The sequence below is a fragment of the Mustela putorius genome, unplaced genomic scaffold (assembly GCF_011764305.1).
Source record: "Mustela putorius furo isolate JIRA1106 unplaced genomic scaffold, ASM1176430v1.1 tig00000040_pilon_pilon_pilon, whole genome shotgun sequence".
Lineage (NCBI taxonomy): Eukaryota > Metazoa > Chordata > Mammalia > Carnivora > Mustelidae > Mustela > Mustela putorius.
Genome location: NW_025421261.1, coordinates 840,881 through 865,386, shown reverse-complemented (window position 1 = coordinate 865,386; position 24,506 = coordinate 840,881). Strand labels below are relative to the sequence as shown.

The 24,506-nt window shown below is 50.5% G+C and overlaps 1 protein-coding gene across 2 annotated transcripts in view; it reads right to left on the bottom strand.

Annotated features, from left to right (window-relative positions):
- ANXA3 (annexin A3) overlaps positions 1–24,506 on the bottom strand; it is a 45,822-nt gene that overhangs the window by 10,790 nt on the left and 10,526 nt on the right. For both annotated transcript variants that reach the window (XM_045066868.1, XM_004776287.3), the window contains exons 3-9: positions 16,315–16,402; positions 12,126–12,220; positions 9,529–9,642; positions 6,273–6,363; positions 2,716–2,795; positions 992–1,048; positions 501–594 (exon numbers count right to left, since the gene is read on the bottom strand). In XM_045066868.1, the coding sequence (XP_044922803.1) occupies positions 501–594; positions 992–1,048; positions 2,716–2,795; positions 6,273–6,363; positions 9,529–9,642; positions 12,126–12,220; positions 16,315–16,402 (619 nt within the window). The remainder of the gene's footprint in view (positions 1–500; positions 595–991; positions 1,049–2,715; positions 2,796–6,272; positions 6,364–9,528; positions 9,643–12,125; positions 12,221–16,314; positions 16,403–24,506) is intronic.

The window sequence follows — 24,506 nt, the reverse complement described above, 5'->3', positions numbered from 1 at the left end:
GAAGGTTCGGGAGATACAGGAGGGAGGAGGTGGCTCCTCAGCAGTCTCCCCGACCAGCGGGTCTGACCGAAAGAACGATGCCGCCTTTCCGCCATTGACTGTCACATCCTTATCAACACTTGATGGACACGGCCGTGCCTGTTATTTCTGCAAAGTGGCTCACGAGGGAAGAGATGTGTTGGAAGCCCTGCTTCAGGCTCCTCCACCCCACTGCGCTCACCCCAGAGGGCTCCCCCTGGCCTTCCCCCTGCTGCCCCCTCCCACCTGTTCCCGGTCAGTGGCCGGCCACTGTACTCCGCCTCCAGGAAAGAGAAGAGTTGGCTCAGTTCTCCCTTGGGCTGGAACACAGCTCCCATGTGTGCTCCTGAATTGCTTATATATATGCACATAGAAGAGCCTTTGCAATGTTTAACTTCACTTCCCAGAATTTTGTATATTAAACCTCAAAACATTTGCAAATACAACACAAAGCGAAAAAGGGTTGTCCTGTGAGCACGTACTCAGTTTCAGTTGAGGAAAACTCCTCAAACACAGGATCTCGGTGAATTTGTCTTCATCTGTGCCCCATCGGTTCTCCCCAGCATTATAGAGAATCTATTGGATGGGAAAGAAGACTCAGCACGGCATTACGGACACACTCTCCCTCTCCGTCTCTCTCTCTCTCCTGGCAGGGGTCGGGGGAATGAGAAGAGCGGGCGGTTTCCTGGGTTGTCGAGGTCAGGGACACACCGACGAGCCTGTCACTGTTAGCGGGCTGGGATCTGAGAGTCGGGGAGGCTGGAGCCAGAAGAAGAAGAACCAGCACCGGGGGTAGGGGGTGGGGGGTGGAGGGTGGGGGCTGGGGGCGAGCTAGGGCTGGGCGATGTCCAGCCTTCAGGCTTCTCCTCCAGGTGGGACAGGAGAGGATGGCCTCCGTCGGGGCCACGCGAACGGAAGGACGGCCGAGGGGGAGAACCGTTACCGGAGATGTCGCCTTCTCTCTACTACTGACCTGGGCGTCTTTCTTGGCCAGCAGCTCGTCCACTTTCAGACTTTCATCTCTTCTGCCCTGCACGGGGAAGATGAAGACGAAGGCAACCCTTTTAAAGCCGGGAGAGTCTAACCCTCGGTATTCTGGTCAGCAGGGCATTTTAGAGGCTTTTCTCCAGGGGCGGCCACGCCGCACAGAGGAGTCAGGCACTCGGCTCCTGTTCTCTCTCTGCGGCTCCCTAGCCCTGGAATTTGTACCAATCACACCATTTTCTGAGCCTTAGTCTCTTCCTCTGAAAACTCAACGATCTTTTTTTTTTTTTTTAAAGATTTTATTTTTTTGACAGAGAGAGATCACAAGTAGGCACACACACACACACACACAGAGAGATTGAGAGAGAGTAGAGAGAAAGAGAGAGAGGAGGAAGCAGGCTCCCCACCGAGCAGAGAGCCCGATGCGGGACTCAATCCCAGGACTCCGAGATCATGACCCGAGCTGAAGGCAGAGGCCCAACCCATTGAGCCACCCAGGTGCCCTGAAAACTCAAAGATCTTAAAGCGATGAAAAGATAAGCCACGGAATGAGAAAAAATATTTGCAAACACATATTTAATGCCGCACTTATATCCAAAATATATAAAAAGCTTCTCATACTCACTTAAAGCAATGAAAACCTAATTAAAAATAGGCAAAAGATCCACACGGATTCAGAAAGTACACGAAAAGATGCTGAATATTAAAAAGATGGGGTCTGCAAGCCCAAATCTGTGAGGCGTTGCGCAAACATATGCTCCCAGAGGTCTCTGAGCAGGACGGCACACCCATTTGCACACGTGCACGAGCACACAACAGCCAGAAGGCAGTGGGCAGTATGGCTTCGGGGCACGTGTTTCGAGTCCAAAAAACCGGGATTCCCAGGCTTCTGCTCTGACTATAGCTTTATTTGGACAAGCTACATGCAGCCATAAAAACTTTGCTTTTGGGACTCCTGGGTGGCTCAGCGGGTTAAAGCCTCTGCCTTCGGCTCAGGTTGTGATCCCAGGGTCCTAGGATCGAGTCCCACATCGGGCTCTCTGCTCAGCAGACCCCATCTTTAAAGTTTTCACCATTTGAAGTAACTGCAACCATCACAAGGACACAGTGTTTCCTACGGGGCCGCGGCTCACTGGGACAACTATTGTTTCCAGCCCAGGCTGAGGCCAGTGTCGGGATTTTCTCACACATCTGGAGCTGTGTACATTGGCTGAAAGAGGCCAGCGGGATAGGGCTGAGATCACTTCCTCCCTCACACACACCGGTGGTGGTACCTCACACTTGACCTTGCCGCCTGTACTATGAAGTCCTGAACCTCCACAGAAGAGAAAGCCCGGTGTGGCCTCATCTGGTCCTACACTGACCCATGGTTTAGCAACTCTTCCAAAGGGGCAGAGAGAAATTTGCAGCAAATCATTTGTTTGTTTTTATTTGTGCAAGCTTTTTTTTTTTTTTTTTTTTTTTAAATCTGGAAACTGATATACCCATCTCTGAAGATAATTTTTCTGTATCAAGCGTCTGACTTAATTTAAATGCTGACAAGAGAAAACTATATTCTTTGGAGTCCAGAAATGAAAATGTAAAATGAACAAATCATTTCACGAGGAAAACTGCAGCCTCCTTGTCTCCGTTTGGTTATTTTTAAACTCCCTAAAAATGATTCTTGAGCATGCAGCTTACCGGGCGGCTAAGCAATCGAAAATAAAAACTTACATCTGCCAAAGTCAACAGAGCTTTCCGGAAATCACCAGAAGTTTCAGAACTAATGTCGTCTCCGAGACTCTTCTTATATACTGAAACCAAATAAGAATATAGCAGGTCTTGACAAAGTGAAAAAACATTATTACAAAACAGAGAAAAGCTTAAATGACAACAATTGGCAAGGAAGGAATAGGTGAGAAAATAAATCCTGCCTCTTTTTTCTAACTTCCTGGTGCTCTTCTGATAGGGATATTCTCTTCTCGTAACTGTTACATAGTGTGTGTTGTGGCAGATACAGAAGAACAGAAAGAATTGCCATGAAAAAGCCACAGGGTTGGGGGGGAGCAAGGCGCTAGTCGCTAGTTTGTCTTCTGATCACCATTTCATTCTTCCACCATAAGAGAACACGATCCTTGAGCAAGACGTGCAGCCCACAACCTAAAGACAGCATTCTCGGCTTGCCTCTTAGTTTAGTACCGTAGGCACAGCTCCCCGATGAGTTCTTGGTAATGAAATGGAGGGAAACCTATGTGACATCGCTGGGAAATCTCCTTAAGGTGGCCCATGCCTTCCTCCATCCTCCTGCATGGTGTGTAGACTGATGCCTGGAGCCCAGGCAACCACTTTGGGACCATGAGGAGAAGGACTACATCTTAGCGACAGCATGGGCAGAAGCAAGAAGGGGCCTGGGTTCCTGAAGGTGTTGAGGAGTTTCCATACCAGTCCTGGAACTGCCTGTCTCCGACTTCTTCTATGTGTGGGAGAAAGACATTTTTATGTCACCCGAGCCACCGTCTGTTTTATCAAGCCTAACCTTAACTGTGATGTACATGGTAGACTGTATTCTGCGATACCTCTCAAAAGTGAGAAAGCTGCCTAAAAAACAGGTGCTGCAAGCAGAGAAAGACAACTATCATATGATCTCCCTGATATGAGGAAGTGGTGATGCAACATGGGGGCTTAAGTGGGTAGAAGAAGAATCAATGAAACAAGATGGGATTGGGAGGGAGACAAAGCATAAGTGACTCTTAATCTCACAAAACAAACTGAGGGTTGCTGGGGGGAGGGGTTTGGGAGAAGGGGGTGGGATTATGGACACTGGGGAGGGTATGTGCTTTGGTGAGTGCTGTGAAGTGTGTAAACCTGGTGATTCACAGACCTGTACCCCTGGGGATAAAAATATATGTTTATAAAAAATAAAAAATTAAAAAACAGAAAAAAAAAAAACAGGTGCTGTTTCCTGTGACAAACACCGATTGTTGTGTTCACATATTTGGGGGCTGACCAGTGGTGGCTCCTCTTGCAGAGCCTGTGCTGTGCAGCTCTACTGATTTTGTTTTTATTTTGTTTTTTATTTTTAAAAGATTTTATTTATTTATTTGAGAGAGAGAGCATGAGGAGGGGGAGGGTCAGAGGGAGAAGCAGACTCCCTGCCAAGCAGGGAACCTGATGCACGGCTCTGTCCCAGGACTCCAGGATCATGACCTGAGCCGAAGGCAGTCACTTAACCAACTTAGGCATCCAGACCTAAGGCATCCCACGTGGGACCCAGGCATCCCATGTCTACTGATTTTAAAACCATTTTCTGCTCCATCCAAGAGCTGGTGACTCACAGGCAGCTGACGTCACGTGACTATTCGACCTCTCCTGCATCCTTCTGGAGAACTCTGTGGTCCTACAAATGTTTCTGCCCTTTTAAATCAACAAGAGATGCTTATAGAGGGGATATGAGATTATCTAATAGCAGGAACTCTGTGGAGATAGGAACTCTTCCAGCATGATTTTAGTGTTTTTTTTAACACACCGACATAGAAACTGTGCTCCTTTGGTTCTCAGAGAGGGTTCCAGGCGGCTGGAGCACAGTACAGAATCCAGGCTGGTCTTTGCCCTGGTTCCTGGGAAGCAGCCTCTAAATCCTTCAAATTTCCCCAATAATAGGAATGTCTTTGCTATTTGTGGCAGGTCCCGCAAACCACACCTGAGTTTATGCCAGCATGATGACTCGGAGTGGTGGCTGGTGTCCCCGGAAAGAGCAACCCTGTCATTGGAAGGGTCGGGGCTCTGAGCCACACGGTATCAGCCTGACCTCAGGGAAGGAGGAGGCTGGAGATGGAGCACAGTCGTGTGGCCAGTGATGCCGTCAGCCATGCAAGTGCAACGAACCTCGATAAAAACGATACCAACGGTCAACGAGTTTTCCTGGTTGGCAACTGTCGATGCGCTGGAAGGAGACAGCGTGAGGACCAGGAGCTCTGCGTTTGGGACACTCGCAGACCTCTCTGCTACGCGTCCTCATGTGACTGGTCCTGATTTCTGCTCTTTACAGTGAAACAGTAATTGTCAGTGCGGCTGACCCTTGAACACTGGGGGTGGGAGCTGCACATGCCGCCTATACGTGGGTTTTTTCAATAAATGGGGCACAATTTCTTAAATGTATTTTCTCTTCTTTTTGATTTTCTTAGAAACTTCTTTTTGTCTCTAGCTTAGTTTATTGTGAGAACATAGTATATAACTCATCCAAGATACAAATTCTGTGTTAATCCACTGTTTCGGTTACCAGTAAAGCTTCCGGTTGACAGCAGGCCATTAGTACTTAAGCTATCAGAGGGTCAGAAGTTATATATGTATTTTGAGGGGCGAATGGGTCGTTCAGACAGTTAAGCGGCTGCCTTTGGCTCAGGTCACGATCCCAGGGTCCTGGGATCGAGTCCCGCTTTGGGCTTCCTGCCCAGTAGGGAACCTGCGTCTCCCTCTGCCTGCTGCTCCCCCACTTGTGCTCTCTCTCTGACAAATCAATAAATAAAATCGTTAAAAAAAAAAAAGTTATACACGTATTTTGAACTATACAGAGGGTCAGTGCCCCTAACCTTCCTGTGGTTCACGGGCCAGCTGGGTAGTGTTTTCTCGAGTCCCGTGAGTCGTGCTAGTGAGCTCTTGACCGAGGGAGTGGTGAGAAGCCCCGGCCTCGAAGCTCTTCGGGCAGAAGGGCGCATGGCCTGGGGCTGCTGACCCAGGGCCGCGTCTGCGGGGAGGGCCGCCCGCTGGGGACTGCGCTGTAACCTGCGTCGCCGGCCTACCCTGGGGGGTCAGCGCCGGAATCACACTGCAGGGACTGTCCCCTTTTCCCACAGCGAACAGACTACGAGGACGGGAGCTGATTTCACTGAATGCACGTGCTCAACACATGCTCTCCGCCACCCGTCTCACGTTCCACGCCCCAAATCACGAGCCAATCTATTAATATAGAATGATTTGAATCTCTGGCAACTATTTTCTGGTGAAAATAGTTGATTCAATGAGGCAGTGGCTGCTGAGAGCAAAATCCACCAGAGCTGAAATGCGTTACGTGGGAAGTGTCGACGGCATGGGGACGCCGCAGTTCTAGCTCAGACCTTGTTCCCAGATTCTCTGAAGAGCCACAGACCTTGGCCCATTCTGGGGGTATCCTACTTTTTACACCCTGCCCGACCGAAATGCCTTGTGAAGGAGAGCTCGGTGGGTTTCTGGGGAGAGCCGCGGGGGCTCCTCGGTGTGCAGACCGGGGTCACATAAGCAGATCGCACGCGCACCTGTGTAGTAGGCTTGCGAGACCTCCTTCAGCTGCCTGCTCGTTCTGGTGGTGAGGATTTCAATCAGCGCGCACTCACTGGTGCCAGCGCCCTGAGAAGGAAAAGGAAATCTATTTTTAGAATACTTGAAAAGCTTAATGCCATGCATTTCAGGCTTAGTATCTTGTTTTATGCGCACAAAAAGACATTTTTGTAAATCAGCATAAGGTGGTATATTGCTCTAAAGCAGTTTTCTTGTTTTTTCATATATTCTAGTATGAAAATAAGACAGATCATCTAAACTGACATCAAAATGTCCGAGAAAATTTCCCACTCTAGTGTAAAAATCAGCTGAAGAACTGTAGGAAGAAACGGTGTAAGGGAAAAGCCCACATCATTAAAGATCAGAAATGAGTTATCGACCACGTCATTGTGTTCGGAGAGGGCCCTGCGGTTCTCTTGAATGAGTTCATCCTTCTGCTAATGCACTAGGGCAGCAGGTATCATCTTCAACCAGGAAGATTTTTTAGGCCTTAATAATGTAAGTCATGGGCCTGGTTGGTTTGGGGACCAGGTACCCTGAGTCTTGGTTATACTGAGGTCACTCTTGTGCAGTGACTCCAAGAAAGGCCTTTTCCACTAGGACTTGATCAAATAAGGTCAGTGTAGCTTATGAACTAAAGCTGAATTCTGTCCCTTTGGGGCAGAGGTTCCAAGTTGCCCTCAGCATGTCTCCTTTTTAATTAACTAACTGATTAACTTAAAGACAGACTAATTTTTAGATCAGTGTTAGGTTCCCAGCAAAACTGAGCAGACCTCATGTCTTGTACTTCCCTTGCCTTAGTAATAGAACCTCCGATTTCTAACTGAGCACACAGCTACCCAAATAGATACTCTGTTACTCAGCTTCCTGTGGAACTAAGTTTATTCATGTAATAAATTATGACCCATAGAACACATATCAAGTACCACGTACGGTTTCCGAGAGTCCGTAAGGAGAGGAAATGAACCCTCCTTGGTCTCATGACCGTCTTTTTGCCTGACGGGATAAAGATGTGACGCCTGGGTGCTGAGCCCCGTCCCGAGCCAACAAGCGGAACGGACAGGCCGGGGATGGTGAAGCCCCAAGACAGAAGGAACCAGAGTCCCTGACAAGGGCTGTGCCGTGACACCCAGCGCCGCACTGCCTGCTTTGGATTTCTTCTGCACAAAAGGGAGATTTTTCTAATCCTTGTTGGTGAATCGAATCCTCATGATGCCACCAGCTAAGCTGTCCCCCATGGGGCGGCCGGGGAAATGCATGGCTCGGAGACTCTGCTGCAGATCCCGCGGGTAGCCCCAGTCGCCCGAGCTTCAGATGCGCCCCGCAGTAGACAAAGAGGTCGCGCTCCCTCCACGCTGCTCTCAGCGAGTGGCCGGACAGGGGACAGGGAGGGCGTCCTGGGGCTGGGCCGCTTCTGCCCAGGGCGGGACTTCTCCAAAGGGCAGGAGCTCAGAAGCCCCCGCCGGCCTGCCGCGGCCTTCCCAGGGCTGCCTGGAGACGGAAGCTCGTTCCGTCCGAGCCGACTGCACCCCCTTCCACGTGTGACGGACCCGAACCGCCATGAGCTTCACCCAATTCACCCGACCCGCCCTGCTCTGTCTCCTTTCTATCCCTCGTGAGCCTCCCCCAGGAACTCTCCGGTGCGTCTCACTCCGTCTTGCCTTCTTGGGGGCTCATGCGTCCTCCACGGAAGAGACAGTCTCTCCCGACTCGGATAAGGAGGCAGAAGACAGCTCAGGCCTCGGCCCTAGACTCCTTCCTTCCCGTCAACACATGTCAACCTACTGCGTTTCAGGTTCTCCTCTTGGAACAGGAGATACGACCAAGACTGATGAACGTCCCTGCCATGACGGAGTTTTGCCTCCTAACTGGATGGACAAACAAATGATCAACAAATACACCCCCCCGGGGTAATTTTAGATGGTGACAGGTATACTAACGTATAACTAAGAATATAAAACTGAGTGAGCTGATAGAAGATACACGGAGGGAAAACGCTCCAGATGGAAAAACCATCACGCATAAGGACCTGAAGGTGGGAATAAACTTAGAAGGTTCAAGCAGCACAGAGGAGGCCAGTGTAGCCGCGCACGGAGTCGGGGGGCGGGGAGGAGAGGGTGTGGTGGGCGCTTCATGGAACCTCATCGACTCGGCCGGGCTACAGTCCTCGGTTACTCACACTCAAACCTGGGTGCTGCTGGGAAGGTATTTTGTGGACATCACTACAGTCTTCAAGCAAGGGAGATCATCTTAGATAGCTTAGGTGGGCCCGGTTTAGTCAGTTAAAGGCCTCAAGAGCAGCGCGGAGGCTTCTCTGAAGAAGAAGAAATCCCACCTGTGGGCCGCAGCTCCCGCTTTGCTACGAGTCCCCCACGCCCCTTCCTAGTAGCCCCTACAGACTCCGGGGTTGCCTCGTCAGATCCTTAACTATGTAACCCACCCTCGCAGTAAACCTCGCCGCCTAAGTCCCCGCCGGCTGCTTCGGCGTCTCTGGGAAACCCTGCCTGACACAGAGAGAATTTTTAAAAATTCACGGAGCCAGGAAGGAGCCAGACTGACGGGTGATGAAGGTCATGGAAAGAAGCTGGGACTTGGCGCTTTCAAGAGCCCTGGAGATGTAGGCTGTGAGCAGCATAGCTCGAAAAATCACTCCATAAACATAGTTCTGGCTCTTCTGTGGTGAGGGGATTCCGGGTGGGCAGAAGCAGACGCAGGGACCGGCCGGGAAGGTGCCGGTGGGGCCCGTCAGAGCCGCTGCTGGTGGAGCCGGAATGGCAGCGGCGGGTTCCGAGAGACACGCACACACCTGCACACACAGACTCGCACACAGATCTGGGGACGGAGCCCACGGACTTGCTGACAGATTCGGGGAGCTATGAAGCGTGAGGGAACGCAAGGGATCAAAGATAATCCTGGTTTTTCTGCCCTAAGCAATGGGGTTGATGGTGGCACCATTTACTCTCAATGACAACAAAGTGGAGGATGTGACTCTGTGGGTGAAAAGCCGCAGAAATGAAATTAGGATATGACGATCCTTTCAGCCCAGGAACACGTGGGCTCCAGGTTCCGCAGCCCGTCCCCGCTTCGGGACTGTTCTTCCTCTTGGACAGCATCAGAACGACACCCAGATTTACCCTATTCATACCCACGTCTCCCGTGCGCACCGGACGGAAGTCCCTGTTCTTGATGACACAGTCAGATCTCGGGCAGAAACGGCGCCGACCGGGCTCCTACCTTCATGGATTTCTTCAGCTGCTTCGCATCAAACACAGCCGGAGGAGTCACGAGGGCCACCGTGAGCTGCCTCAAGTGGCCGGAGAGATCGCCTTTCAAGTCGTCTTTCAGTTCCTACAATAAAAACCCACCGAGGAAAGCATGAAATACTTTTCCTTTCTCTTTCTACAAAGTCAGGTCATGAAAGGGAAGCGAATGCACCAACGCAGACAAAACCTGCCCATCCACGGGAGTGAACCGAAACGGCCAACGATTCCCATGGACAGCAGTCTGCGCTCCGTGACCGCTGCCAAGACGTCTGTCTTACGGGGTTTCTGACCGAAAGCCAGTGGCGGGACTTCCGTAAGCGCCACAGACAGGGACTGTGCATCAAACATGCATTTCCTCGGCCCCAGGCGCTCTCAGTACCTGGCTTGCGGTCGGGGAAGAAGACGAGGAAGGGGACCCTACCATTCACCCCGGCTTCACGAGTAGCTGCTTCTCAGTGACTGCCAGAGAGCCCTGGGGACAAGCGGGAAGGAGGGGACAGCAGCTGGTCGCCCGCCTCTGCTGGGACTGTGGAGCCACGAGGCAGCAAAGCGGCTTTGTGGCAACACCAGCAGGGGAAACCCTAAATGTAATGGGGCCGGCGTTCTGCGTGTCCTCTGGGCCTGTTTGCCCACATAGGTGCAGCCCATCTCCTCCTCTTGAAGGCAGGTTAGATGGTTTTTATTGTCAATATTTAAAGGATGTTAGTGGATTATTGTTTTTCTTGCTTCTCATTATTTTCAGCTGAGACAGAGGCGGGCGGCCTCCCAGACCACGGGGACAACGCGGACACGTACCAACACCCACCGGCCACCAGGGGGACCCAGTGAGGCGGCGGAGGAACCATGGTTGGAGCCCCAAGTGTTCCTAATTCTGCGGCCACCGGCTGGGCTGTTTCCTCTCTAAATGCTGAACTCTTGCGACCACCTGCCCTCAGCCCACGCCGTTACAACCGACTCTCGATTCACCTGTTCTCAGTCCTTCTCACTGTGAGAAACGCGCCCCCTTCCTCCGTATTCAGAAAATCCTGACAGGCCAACGGATGGTTCATGTTCCTACACGTGAGTGTCTGGCCTCGTGGAGACGCTGGCAATTAATTTAATTTGACGGGTGTTTCCTGGGCTCCTGCTGTGTGCTCGGCATTTAAAGGCGAGTTGGACACAGTGCGCACTCCTAGCACACTCCTAGGGCACTCCTTCGAAAGCCAGAAATATTCAAAGATAAAATTTCAATAAAATATGTTAAGTATCTGGTAAAGTGTGAAGGTTAAGCATGAAGAGGGGTGTTTCTTAAGGGGGTCTGGGAGCTCGGAGGACAGTCAGGAGTGACGCCTGAGTCGCCCCTGGAGGGTCTCTACACCTCGGCTCTCACCTGATCTCAACAGCCTGACTGCCCTGTTACCACACTTTTCCCTCCCTGGTTTGTGAGCCACAGAAGCTAACATAAATTAAAAAATATATAAATTAGCCTTATAGTATTCCCTTGCTTACAGACTTGCAATGATTCTCTTTTGTTCTTAGAATAAAACCCAAACTGTGTACCACGACCACAAAGCCCAGCTCACTCTAGCCCCCTCCAGCCCCATCTTTCCCATCCGCTCCCCGTACGCGCCACACTCCCGCCGTATGGAAAGTCTTTTCGTTTCTTAAATGGTCCCAGTTCGTTTTTGACTCAGGGCTTTTGCACGTGTTGTAACGTCTGTCTGAAATGCTCTTCCCCAGATCAAGTAGGGCAGAAGCCTTGGTATGGTTGTGCTGTAGTTGAGAATAATCCTGGGAAGCCTTCCCCACCCTACTCCAAGGAGCCATTCCGCAGCCGCTCTCTGCCGTATCTTCCCGTTTGGATTCTTGCAGAGCACTTACCGATATCTGAATTTATTTACTTCTTATCTTCCTAATAAAATGGTAGCTCCATGATAAAAAAGAAGGGTCTGATTTTTAGACCAGTGAATCTCCAATGTCGAGGTCGTCTCCCGACACAGTTTATTACTGAGCACACACCGTGTGGAACAAAACACAAACGTCCTTGTACGTTCCTGCACAGTAAGCTCTTGTGGGCTGAGTGAGTTAAATCCACAATTACAAAGATATTTTAGAGTTGGAAGAGAAATTAAAGGTGATCTAAGACAAGACCTATCAGATAACGGGTCAGATAACACTTGGCGGGTGTGTCCCCTCGTGCGTGGAAACCTCTCCGACGGCATCCCCGAACTCCACCCACGGGGTTCCAGAAACATCCCTCTCCCCTCCAGCTGTGATAATGAAAATGTCTCAAGGCATTGCCAGATATCCTTTGGGGAGCAGAATCAGTCCAGGTTTAAAGCTGCCGGTCTCAGGCCACCCTCCTTGTCCAACAGGTGAAAAAATGAGGGCCCAGAAAGATCAAATAACATGATCAAGGCCATTCAGCCTGTTACGGGCCAGCTAGGACTCGCCGGCCAGGCTCTGACCGGGTACACACAGTACTTCCTGTTCCACTTGGCCTGAAACAAAAGATCTCTGGTGCAGTCACGTGGGAGCATCCCTGGTCCCCAGTGATCAGCTCTTTGCTGGCTGTCCTGTCAATCATACCTTTCCATACGCCGCTTGGTATTCCCGCACAATCAGCTGCCGCTGTGCATTCGTCCTTTCGGTCAGAATGTTGATGAGTGCTTTCTCGTCGGTTCCTAAATGAAAGGAAAACAATTTCACTCGCCATCAACCCAAAGGTGCTTAATATCTGTCGTGAACAAAAGAAAAATGATTAATGGCTTGAAACAAATGCAGAGAGGAAAGCGTTCTGATTTTTAATTTCCACGTTCTTACGGGGTTGGAATATTTATTTCTCCACCAGCTTTTGGAAAAGCAAAGTGATTTTGGAGAGTTTGGTCGGCTGGGGGGGAGCGATCATGGTCCACATACCCTCTCTGTACGTCAGACAGGGGGAGTTGTGCAAGCCACGCACGGCTTCTCAATCTGATGAGCTGCTCTCACCGTGATGAGGTCAGTTACTGTCTCACCGCCTGTGCTCTCTCCTCGCTCCATACTTGATACCAATTTTTTTTTCTCTAGAAAAAAGGAACTGACGTGTTCTGAGAACCTGCTGTATTCTAGGCCCCTTTTAGTCACTGTCACAGTTAATATTCACAAAAACTCTGGGAAGTGAGTATGAGGAAGTCGTTCCAAAGATGAAAACACTCCTAATTAGAAAGGTTATGTCACGTGCCCAAGTCATGCCACTTTTAAGTGGTGTCGCAAGAATGGGAACCCAAATCTCTGACCCCAACATTTGTCTCCCTCTCCGGCCCGGGTCTCTTTCAGGCATCCCAGACCCATGTGCTTTGGCGCCGGCTGGCGGTATCGGTGGGATGCTGGCCTGCTGGAGGACGCCCTCGAGGTCACAGTTTTCTCGGGGATTCCAGTAGGAAGCTAGTGAGGGAAGCTGTGTCTGCCTCCTTTGCAGGAGAGCACTCGCCCTGGGTTGGGGGGCGTGAGCTGGCGTGTGTCTGGGGCCTGCACGATTAGAATGGCACAGAAGATTGGCGGGAACTCCAGGCTCAAGTTCTCGGTGTTGAGGTGACCCCCCCCCACGGCTACATGGGCCAGTGGCCCTGGTACATGCTCTACAGCAGGGATGGGGCAAAACAAACAGTGTGCTCGGTTAGCTGCTGGGCCTCCATGAAAGGTCCTGTCGCCCACCCCCCGGAACGCTGGTCTTGTTTTCTTTCATAGTGTTAAGTAAGCACAGAGCTAGATCAGAGCCTAGCTGTGTCCCATGAGTCCGATGGTCAGTTTGAACCTCTACTGGCATCTGAGTTGGCACACGACTGAGCACAGCCAAGTGCACAAGTATCTCAGAACCGGATGCTCCGGGTCGAATTTGTTCTTTCTTCTCTGCCTCGACTCTCATTCCGTGCTCGCTCACCCGTGGCATCACTCGGATGGAGTCGCCCAACCAAACCCTGGCAGTCATCCTACACTCCCGTCTTCTCTGCACCCCTACATTGTAGCGACCATCTGCATCTCTCGAATCTGCCCCTCCTCTGCCCCTGCACACACCGCACCGGCGCACACACCGGCCTCCTGATTTGGGCCCCTGACAATTCATACATACATGATCGCCTCGGTAAGTTCTTTAAAATGTGCCTGAGCACGTCCGTCCCTTGGGTGAGACCCTAATGGTCTAGCTCCTGCCCAGGTCTCTGTTCTCATCTTCTACCCTCTCTCGGCATCTCTATGCCATATGCCCCTAGACTCCAGATCTAACCCGGCCCAGACTCCAGACGTAACCACCCACCACCGATAGCTGTGTGAAGCTTGTATACGAGGAGGTGCTTCTTCTCTTCGTTTCTCACACACTTAGGACCAGAAGCTAAAACAAGCTGTCTCGTGGTTTCAGAGACGGGCTCTGACACATCCCTAATGCAAATACAATGATGACACCTGGTTCTGGACCTAGAACACATCAGTTTTGGTCCTCACAAGCATCTCGGAGTAGGTCTGCAACCCCAAATGCAAAAGTGCATGAAGAAACGTAACACTAAGGAAAAAAAGACAAACAGGGGTGCCTGGGTGGCTCAGTGGGTTAAAGCCTCTGCCTGAGGCTCGGGTCATGATCTCAGGGTCCTGGGATCGAGCCCCACATTGGGCTCTCTGCTCAGCGGGGAGCCTGCTTCCTCCTCTCTCTCTCTGCCTGCCTCTCTGCCTACTTGTGATCTCTGTCTGTCAAATAAATAAATAACATCTTTTAAAAAAGAAAAAAAAGACAAGCATTAGAATGGAAGACTATTATTCCATTCGATTTGACATCAGCCTCTCATGGAGTAATCTCTCAACACGGAGCATAAATGGGGAAGGCATAGAGATAAATGAAGAAATAATTGCCATTTAAAAGCAGAAAAAAAGAAAAAAGAAACCCAAATGACAGAAACGAGATAATATTACACTGATATAAAAACCCGAGGAGGATACTTCATGGAACTTGACAGACTGACCCTAATACTCAGGTATGGGGGGAAGGGGAAGTGGTCCAAAGGGCCAAGAGAAGCTCTTGTCTTACTCAACACTAATTATAAAATTCGAGTAGTCCTTATGACAGGGTGACACGGAGACAGGGACAGACAAACAGACCAATGGAGCGTAACAGAAAGCAGAGACAGAGAGACGTAGAAGACGAAAGTGGCCTTACCACTCAGTGTGCAAAGGGGGTGCTCTTCAGTAAATTGTGCTGGGACTGTCAACTAGCCATGTGAGATAAAAAATTAGGTGCCTTTAAATAAACTACACAAACATTAATTCCAGGTAGATGGAAAATCCCAAAGTGAACAATAAGACTGTAAAACTCTGGGAAGAAAATACAGGAGAATATCTTTATGAGCTCATTATAGAAAAAGGCACATGGGAAAAATACTGGTAAACTTGTTTCCCTGCTGTTCAAGATTTCTAGGCAATAGAAGTTACTAGAACCGATGTTAAAAGAAAACGACAGAGTAGGAGAAGATATTTTCATGGACTGTAACATTTTTTTTACTCTGTATCCAGAATTTATAAAAAAACACAATCTTGCCAGTCATGAAGAAGACAGTCCAACTGACAAATGGATAAAACATAAGAAGACATAATTCGTAGAAGCAGCAGATGATCCAGAAAGGAGACTTTCAGTCCTGGGGGACAGGGAGGAGAGAGGAAGCAAACACACGTACAAGATGAGATACAACTCTAGACCCACTCAGTGGGGAAACCAGAAGAGTCTGACTTTAGCGAGTGCCGGGGAGAATGCGGAGCGAGAGAGTCTCCCGTACTGCTGGCAGGAATGCTCATTTGCATATTCATTATAGAAAGCAGTTTGGCAAAATGTCTAGTTCATTTGAAGATGAACATCTCCAACCTCGAATTCCCTTTGCTATATGCTCGAGAAATGGAAGCAAACGTGCACAAGACGTAAGCAGGGATATGCAATGCAGCAGTTCATACTGGAATAGAAAAGAATTGTAGGCGACTTAAATGTCCCATCAATACCCCATCTTACAATATAATGATTCAATAGACACTACACAAGTCGTGTTAATGAACTAGAGCTGAACATACCAACACGGGTGATTCTCAAAGACAACATGTTAAGGGATACAAGAAGTTGCTGAAGAGTGTACCTGCATCACACGGTATCATCCCAGTTTACACGGCTTGAGGCCATGCAAAACTCTACGCGCGTGCATATGTAGTTAGGGAATTAAAAGTTCCACGGGAATAAACTCTACTCTAGGATGGTGTCTTATCTCTAGAAAATGGGGTGGGAAAGAGATCCAGAAAGCATCAGCAGGAACAGTATCTGTAACGATTTATTATGATGATCACAGTTTTTGGTAGCAGTGATGGTGATGTATTGTTTTACAGCAAGTAAATATGGTAAATATTAAGATTTAGTAGAACTGGGCACCCTATGCACTTTTTTCTCACTATTTCAAAATTTTTTATTTTTGGAGGCGGGGGCAGAGGGAGAGAAAAAGAGAAAATCTGAAATGGGCTCCACACCCAGCATGAAGCCTAATGCCGAGCTTGATCTCATGACCCCAAGATCATGACCTGAGCTGAAATCAAGAGTCAGAGGCTTCACGGACTTGGGCCACCCAGGCACCCCATTATTCCACAAGTTTTAAAAAGTCCCTTACGATTTCACTGGTTGAGTAACCCAAGTTGGGCAAACTGAACCAATGCAATTTTTAAATTGTAACTTTCCTGATTTGCTTCAAGGTGACGAGAACAACCACAGAGTCGAGCTCACCGATTCCTCTGATCGCCTTCCGAATCGCTTCTGCATCCACAGACGGGCTGAAGCCTGGGTAATCGCGGATCGTCCCTCGGTGTCCCACCTGGAAGGAAATGTCTGAAAGTGCCACTAGCTCAGAATGACGTCTTTGCTTGCATGCCAAGCAGATGTGCCTGCACGTTAGAAGCATAACGAACCTATAATTCGCAACACCGTCCTCTCCCTGCAGGAGGGGTTCCCCAGGCTCTGTCCCCAGACGTGAGAACTATGACGTTGGACGCGTGTGCAGAAAGGGCTCTCTCTTCTCCCCTGCTGTGTAACAGGTTGGAACTACAAAACATTTATTCTCTAGAGGAATACGCTGTGCTAATCCCAGTGACTCTGAAGAATATTTGCTTTATTTTATCTTATTTTATAGATTTATTTGAGAGAGAGAGCGGGCGCACAAGTAGGGGAGCAGCAGGCAGAGGGGAAGCAGGCTTCGTGCTGAGCAGGGGGCCCAACGCGGGACTCGATCCCAGGACCGTGGACCATGACCTGAGTCGAAGGCAGATGCTTAACTGACCGAGCCCCCCAGGCGCCCCAGAATATTCGCTTCAAAGTGGTCTCTGCATAAAAGCAATAAGAAGGTGAGAATTTCCCGGATCCTCTTGGTTTTCAAGCGATAACACAAAGCTCCTTCCTGCATCTCACACAGAAGTAACTGGTTTGCAGGCTTCCCGGTGCTTTAGTGAATGCTGACCACTGTCCTTGGGGAACCCCACACCAAAGGATCCGCAGGTGAAAACCCCTTAGGACAGCCTGTTCTCAAGCCTGGTTTGACAGATGTGCGGTTGCGGCTGACAGATGCCCTTCCGGGAGCCCCACCGCCAAATGGAAGACGCCACGACACTAATTTTAAACACACACGTGGGGAGCATGTCAGTAAGCTGGGAAAAACCACCTTCCCTGCCGAAAGAATAAAATCTCTCAAAACGGCTTACAAGACCACAGAACAGCCACGGAGATGCTGAGACAAATGTGAGGGCGCACGGATCCCCACGGCGTTTCCTCACGCTGAAGCAAAGCGCGTCTTCACGGTCATGCTGTTTTCCTCCTACGCTGATTGTCCTGTCCTGTTGCCGACTAACATCTCTGTCGTCTGGTGCTAATGTGTCGTTTAGGCTCCCCTGAAGCGTTTACTGTTTCCATGACAGGACATCCTCTCGTCACATGCCAGTGAATGGGAAATCAATGTCATCGTTAGAAAATAATGACCTGCTAATTCGGTAGATGAGATAGAACAATTTGCTTCGATGCAACCGAACATTGTCCAGTCTTAAAGCCTCCAAAACAAAGAGTTTTCATTCTACCAGAGCGACCGTAACAGGTTCGAAACCAGTTGTGACTCTGTCTGATCTCAAGGCATCGGTAAGAAAGTAGTCGTGTCCACAAATCTTTGGAGAATCCTCTTTCTCTGAGGCTTAATGAATACTTTATGGGTTCCTAGAGTCCAGTGGTTTCATTTCAGGTCTATCCATCCAGGGACATCTGTGGCGATCTTACCGGTCCACCATACGTGTTGGGCCGCGGAAAACTCCCCCGTATCAGAGCACGAGAGGGTTGTAGGCCCAGCCCTGTGAGAGACGCTGCATACGTCCTAATAGAACCTTCGTGACAGGGCGCCTGGGTGGCTCAGTGGGTTAAGCCGCTGCCTTCGGCTCAGGTCATGATCTCAGGGTCCTGGGATCGAGCCCCGCATCGGGCTCTCTGCTCAGCGGGGAGCCTGCTTCCCCCTCTCTCTCTCTGCCTGCCTCTCCATCTACTTGTGATTTCTCTCTGTCAAATAAATAAATAAAAAATCTTTAAAAAAAAAGAGCCTGCGTGACAGCCCGGAGGAGTAAGACGCACCCATTTCACATGCAAGACTCCGGGGTTTAAGACAATTGGAGAATCTGCTCAACACACGGAAGCCAGGTCAGCAGCAGCTCTGAACTCGAACGTGGTCATGACCACCCCAGCCCACTCCTGTCCTTCTTGAGACGTACGGTCTCTACCTGGGCATTCCCTCAAACGCGTATGACCGGGTCACACATCAGACATGTTGAACATATTCTTCAGAAATAAAGATTCCAGGGGCTCATGAAAGGGGTTTCCATTCTAGCTGTGACCTTTGCACGGCCCTCTGCTACCTACACATCAAAATATGCTGAAATTCCAACGCGCACGATTAGAGAAGGTTGAAATTCCCAGTCCGTTATGTAATGTGACACCTAGTAAGAATTGAATGGGGAGGAACTCCTTGTTTAATTAAAAGAAAAAAGGCAACACACACACACACACACACACACACACAGACACACACACTTGAAAAATGGCACGGAGATTCTGAAGCAGAATGTTGGTGAACTTTTTCAGGCTGTTTCAGGTATTTCGGGAAGCGGTAGAATTCAGGTGCTAGAGTTGCTTGCTCAGAACATTCAACAATATTTCCATGACCTTCGAAAAAACATCTTAGAGTAAAAGACATTAACAGACTCTTAAACAAGCACATGCCAGGCAGTGAACAAAGTGCTTTACAGACAACTTATTTCAGTCTTAAAATGACCTTAACAGAGTAGATTTCATTATTCCCATTTAAAAAATGGAAGAAACTCGATTTCAGAGAAATGATTTGCTTCACAGAACTCTGCTCCCGAGGACAGCGGAGGATGCGGCACCCACCTCCCGCCAACCCCCGGCTTGTCTCTGAAATGCCCTGTGCCCTCCAGCATGTCTCAGAGCCTCCCGGGACTCCAGCTAGTGGTTCTCGGAGCGCAGACTCTGGATCAGCCCAGCAGCGTCGCCTGGGAACTTGTCAGAGATGCAGATTCTCGGGTCCCACCCAGTCTCACTGAGCCAACAGTTCTGGGGCTACAACTCCGGATCTGTGTTTTAACAAGCCCTCCAGACGATTCTAGGGCTCGAGGTTGAGAACCACGGCTCTGTTTCATTCTCAGCTGCCCAGAAGACCAAAGGGAAATGAGTAAACAAGTCACAGATGCTTTCGTGGGAGGTGGAGGAAGAATTTGATGATGACCTCAGCGTTTCAGGAATGCCGGCATTGTTACAGACCGAAGGAACGATTCGCATGGCCTGCTGATGGCAGGGCCTCCTTCCTTACATTTGAACGACTAATCCATGCTTGACTTCGGCTCTTCGCACTAACCCTAACTCCCTAGCAAAGTGTCATGCTAGTGTAGGACACAAATACTTGGCAAACTTTTTATATTTCCAAAAACACCACGTTTGATCAGATTTCCATGTGTATCCCTTAAACACTGTATGTTGCTTCCTTTTTTTCAAACTTGACCTTCAGATGCCCCCAGAGGGACCATGATCCTGAAACCAGCTGGAAAATAAATTAAAGCAAGCACTATTGAAATAAAGGGAGGAGAGAGACTCACAGGAGCTCTTGACATCAACCATCGTTGCAACTTGGGACGCCTGGGCACCTCCAGCCCGTTGAGCGTCCAACTCTCGGTTGCTGCTCAGGTCGTGACCGCAGGGTCCCGAGACGGAGCGTTGCATGGGGCGCCCGCTCAGCACGGAGTCTGGTTGGGATTCGTTCCCTCCCTCCCCTTCTGCTCTCCCCCTGCTCTAAACAAACAAACACACAAACAAACAATAAATCTTAAAAAAAAAAATGGTTGGACTTATCGTGTGCCAAGTCCTGTGCTAAGCACGCTTCCTGCATTAGTCATTCAATCCTCACCAAAAACTTATGAGGCAGATGTAACCCATCCTATATGTAGATAATGATAAGAACTGATGCTGAAGTAACTTGCCGAGTCCACATGGCCAGCAAGTGGTCAGTCTCATCAGCCTCTGCTTCTGATCACGAAGCTGCCTCACATCTGAACCATTTTTATGTCAATAGTTTTCTCTGATCTTTGTTTTTTAAGGATTTTATTTATTTGAGAGAGAGAGAGAGAGAAACAGTGACAGAGAGCATGTGTGGGATGAAGAGGGAGAGACCGGCTCCCCGCTCACGACCGGGGAGCCCCAGGATCCCAGGACCCCGGGATCATGACCGGAGCCGAAGACAGACGTCAACCAACTGAGCCTCCCAGGCGCTCCTTTTTCTCTGACCTTCTAGAACTCTCCTCTGGAGATCATCAGCGCACCTGATGCCTTAAGCCACTGGTGTGGCCGGTGGGCGGCTGGGAGCTGTCTGCTGCCACCGCCCTGAGAGAGGCCGGTCTGTCCTTGACCATGAAGGCTTGTCGTACCCATTTCTCCATGCAAAGTGCACTGGCTTTGCAAGAAGTCAAACATTCACATTCAGAAGAACGAATGAAAGAGAAGGCGCCAATCCTGTTGACACGAAACTAGTTAAAGCCAAACGCTTCAGAGCCAGCAGGGCTGCCGCTGTAGGTACAGCTTGAGGGTGAGGTAATGTCCAATCACGCGTCCCGTCGTGCAGTCCCACGGAGGCTGCATGCAAACATTAAGCTTCCAAATCCATGGCTCAGAGCAACCTCCAGGACTCGGGAACTCTTGAAATGCTGAGGAGAAATGGTAGCTCTCTGGTCAACGTCCAAACGGTCTGCTGGGTCTCGAGGGTTTACGATAGAAGGAAAAACAGACTCAAACAAACAAACAAATAATCACAGCTTAGAAGATGTGAGACTTCTCATTCCATTTTTCTAGTAAAACATGGTTTTCCAAACCAAAGAAAGCTTATTGTAAAAGGCTCTGATGGAACACGGTCACGGGAGGCGAGTGTTCGGGGTTGAGTTGTGTCCCTCCAAGAAGATACGTGGCGGGCCCGGGCCGCAGTGCGGCACGCTGCGACCTTCCTCGGGTAGAAGTTCACTGACATGTACTTAATGAAGCGGAGGTCAGACCGGACGGAGTGGGCCCCAAACCCAGCATGACATCTGTCCTCAGCAGACAGCCAGGTGACAACGGAGGCACAGGAAGGGATGTGACCATGAAGGCAGAGATCGCGCCCCGCAGCTGCGAGCCAAGGAAGCCCGGCTACTTGCAGCAAACCCCCCGCAGCGGGGAGAGGCGAGGAAGGGCGCCCCGACGGGTCGGGGAGCAGGGCTGGGAGCCTCCGCGCCTGCGGGCAGGGAGCGGGAGGGACGTCACGGCTTCCTCTGAAGTGCCTCCGAGCGGCTCAGAGACAATGTACGCGTTTCTTCTTGTCTTGCTCAAGTGAGAGAAGATCCGTACTTGCCTCCTGTTCTTTTCTAGATAAACTGGTCTCATCGGGGGCCTCAGAGCAAGGGCCCTGGGGTGTGTAACGGAGCGGGGTGTTGGGCTGGAGTAGGAGGTCAGTGTGACTCAGAGGTTAGGGGAGCCGTTTGGGTCCGGCTTTCCATGAAACGCAGATTAAACAGTCAGAAGAAACCCTGAGCTCTCGGAAGCCTGTGCCCGGTCAACCCGGCCAGACTCCCGCCTTCTGTGGGCTCCTGGCCGCGTCCCCGGGGCTTCTGGCCGCCCGGCTTGCGCCTCCCTCCGTCGCCTGCCAGCCCCTCGCCGGACCCCCGCACCGCGGGAGCTTCTCAACGGGAAACGCTCCTTTCTTTCCCTCTCACGAGAACGGCTCTCACGTTTGTCAGCCCAGCCCAGACTTCGACTCCGAACACTGGTCTCGTACACTCAGTGTCTGCTTTTAGGCCTCACGTACCTGTTATTTCCTCCCAAGCTGACCCCCCCCCCCGTAACAATTCCATATTTACTGGTGCTTGACCCCTATCTGCCCATTTAATCCTCAAAGCCCGCCCTAGGAGGCCGGTACTGCTCTGACCCCCACTTCGGGGGGGAGGAGGCACAGCGAGGTACGAGGCTGGTCCAAGGCGACGTGACTCGTCTGCGGCAGAGCCAGGATTCGAACCCAGGCAATCGGCTGCTCTCTGAGCTCGTCCCCAGTGTCCCCTCTTCCTCTGAATGGCACCGGCTCCACAAACTCGGAGTCTCCTTTGATGCGAGTCTCCCTGCACACTCGGTCCATCAGCAATCGCGAAAGGTGATCTCCGGGGCACTTCCCCCATCTCCTTGGCCCCTGCTGCTGTCCACGGCGCCCTCACCATGCCCCGGACACGGACCCCTGCAGCCGTCTCCTTTCCTTCCGTGGTCCGCGCCCACACGTCCCCCACGGCAGCCACAGGTCTGTGGCCCGGGTCTGCACGGCCCTGGCCTGCGTGGCTGGGCTCAGCCCCCCTCTCCGCCCTCACCCGCCGCCACCCTCCCCTGGTCCCTCACACTCCAGCCCTCTGACAGCCTAGCGGCTGGACGTGGGATTCTTCCTCCTCCTAATGCCTTTGTCCGTGCTGTTCCCTCGGTCTGGAACGTTCTTCTGCCTTCACGCCTCTGCTTCGAGGCCCTCTTCTCTGACAAGCCAGCCTGGCGCTGGGCTCGAGCGGGGCCTCTCCTGTCGGTCCTCATCCCAGCCGGCCTTCCCTGGGGCATCGGCACTGGGATCACCTCCCCCTGTTCGTGTCTGTGTCTCCAGCTCCTCCAGCATAAAATTCCAGGGGCGGAGACCTTATGTTTTACTCACGATGGCAGGTCCAGCTCCAGCCCGCGACTTCTCTTCAGACAGGGCCTTAGTCAGTAACTGTGAGTGAGTTTGCTGGAAGAAAATGGAAGAGCGACAATGACACCCCAAGGTGTGGCGTCTCTCCAAGGTCCACATAAGCCAATAGGCTGCTTGACGAACTCGCTCCCTTCAAACATCCATAGTCCAGAAATCGAAGGGACCGTCGTATCCTGGCAGATGTGCAAGAGGCTGGAAATGGTTCGGTGGCCACGTTCAGCCCCGCAGGCTCTTGCAGGTCTTTCAAAGCTGCTTCCAGAAGCTGGGGCAGAACACTGGTGAGCCAGGGACGTTCCCGGTGACTCCTTCCGTCTGTCTGCCTGTCTCTCCAAGCACTCGGGGGTTCGGCGGCAAAGGCAGCAAACCTAACCAGACTGGGTCTGAAACACTGGTTCCCCAAAAAGTCTTTATCAACACAAACTTCTTTCTCAGAATAAGTTTCATTATTTATTTGAAGCATATCATAAACAATTTAGATTCATCTTCTTTTGAGTTACTTAGCACCGGTATCTGAAGATTACATTTTTCCTCCACAATCCAAGTCAGGTTTAGCTTAGCCAAGAGTTCTTGGCCAAGCTCTCTTCTTGGCCAAGAGTCACAAGGAGCTGAAGACCAGGGTGTCTACACTGGCCACATCCACAGTTAGATGAAGTACACTTCCATCGTCCAGGAAGACACCTCTGTCAAAGGGACCTGCTCTCTCACTGCGGAAGATGGAGGGAACGTGGCTCGCTGACGTGGGGAATCCGGCACCATCCATGCCTTCGGAAGTGGGTACTTGGCTAGAAAACGGCGCTGGTTGGGCAGGATGTTGGGACTACAGCGGTGACACCCACTCTCCTCCACGTCCCTTCCAGGGGAATGGAAATCCGCCCACGAGGGACGGAGATGAGGGACGTCTGCTGTTTGTAATATTACAGAAAGAACATTTCTTGCACCCTTGGCCGCGGTCACGAGTGCCCACACGATACGATGGCAATGTGCATTGTTGTATGACCTTTGTGTCAGTGTTTGGGAAGTGACAAGCTTAACAATAAGTTGCTAAGAATTCTTCCTAATGTAAAGTAAATTTACATAATGGGAACTCCTTGCAGAGTTTATACAAAGGCTACTGGAACTAAACATTGTCTGTGGTCCTTGGAGGATCCTGAAGTGTAATACCTCCCCGAATCTCCCTGTCTCCCTCCATCACCCCATGGGCGTGTCCTTACCCCTCTTCCAAAACACCTTGCCTCGGGCTGCACCTGCTGTGCCCTCAGCTGGACGCTCCTCCCCAAGGCGTGCTCCCAGCTCACCCCCCTCACATATCTGAGCAGAAAATCACACTCTCGCCACTATCATTATCTACTTCTGCTTTTCCCCCAGCGTACTTGAACCTGATGTCACATATTATACATTTATTCCTTTGTTTGTTAGCCATCTTTGCTAATAAATTCAAATTTCTTTCTCTTTATTTCCAGAGCCCAAAACAGGGTATGCCACATAGCAGATCTTAGTAAATATTTGTTGAATGACTAAGTGATAAAGAAATGTTTTCTTATTCTGAGTCTTGCTTTCTTTGATAATTCTCAAATGCCACTACCAGACTTTTCAGAGCTCCGTGCCACACCTCAGAGACCTGAGTAATGCATTCTTCAAACCT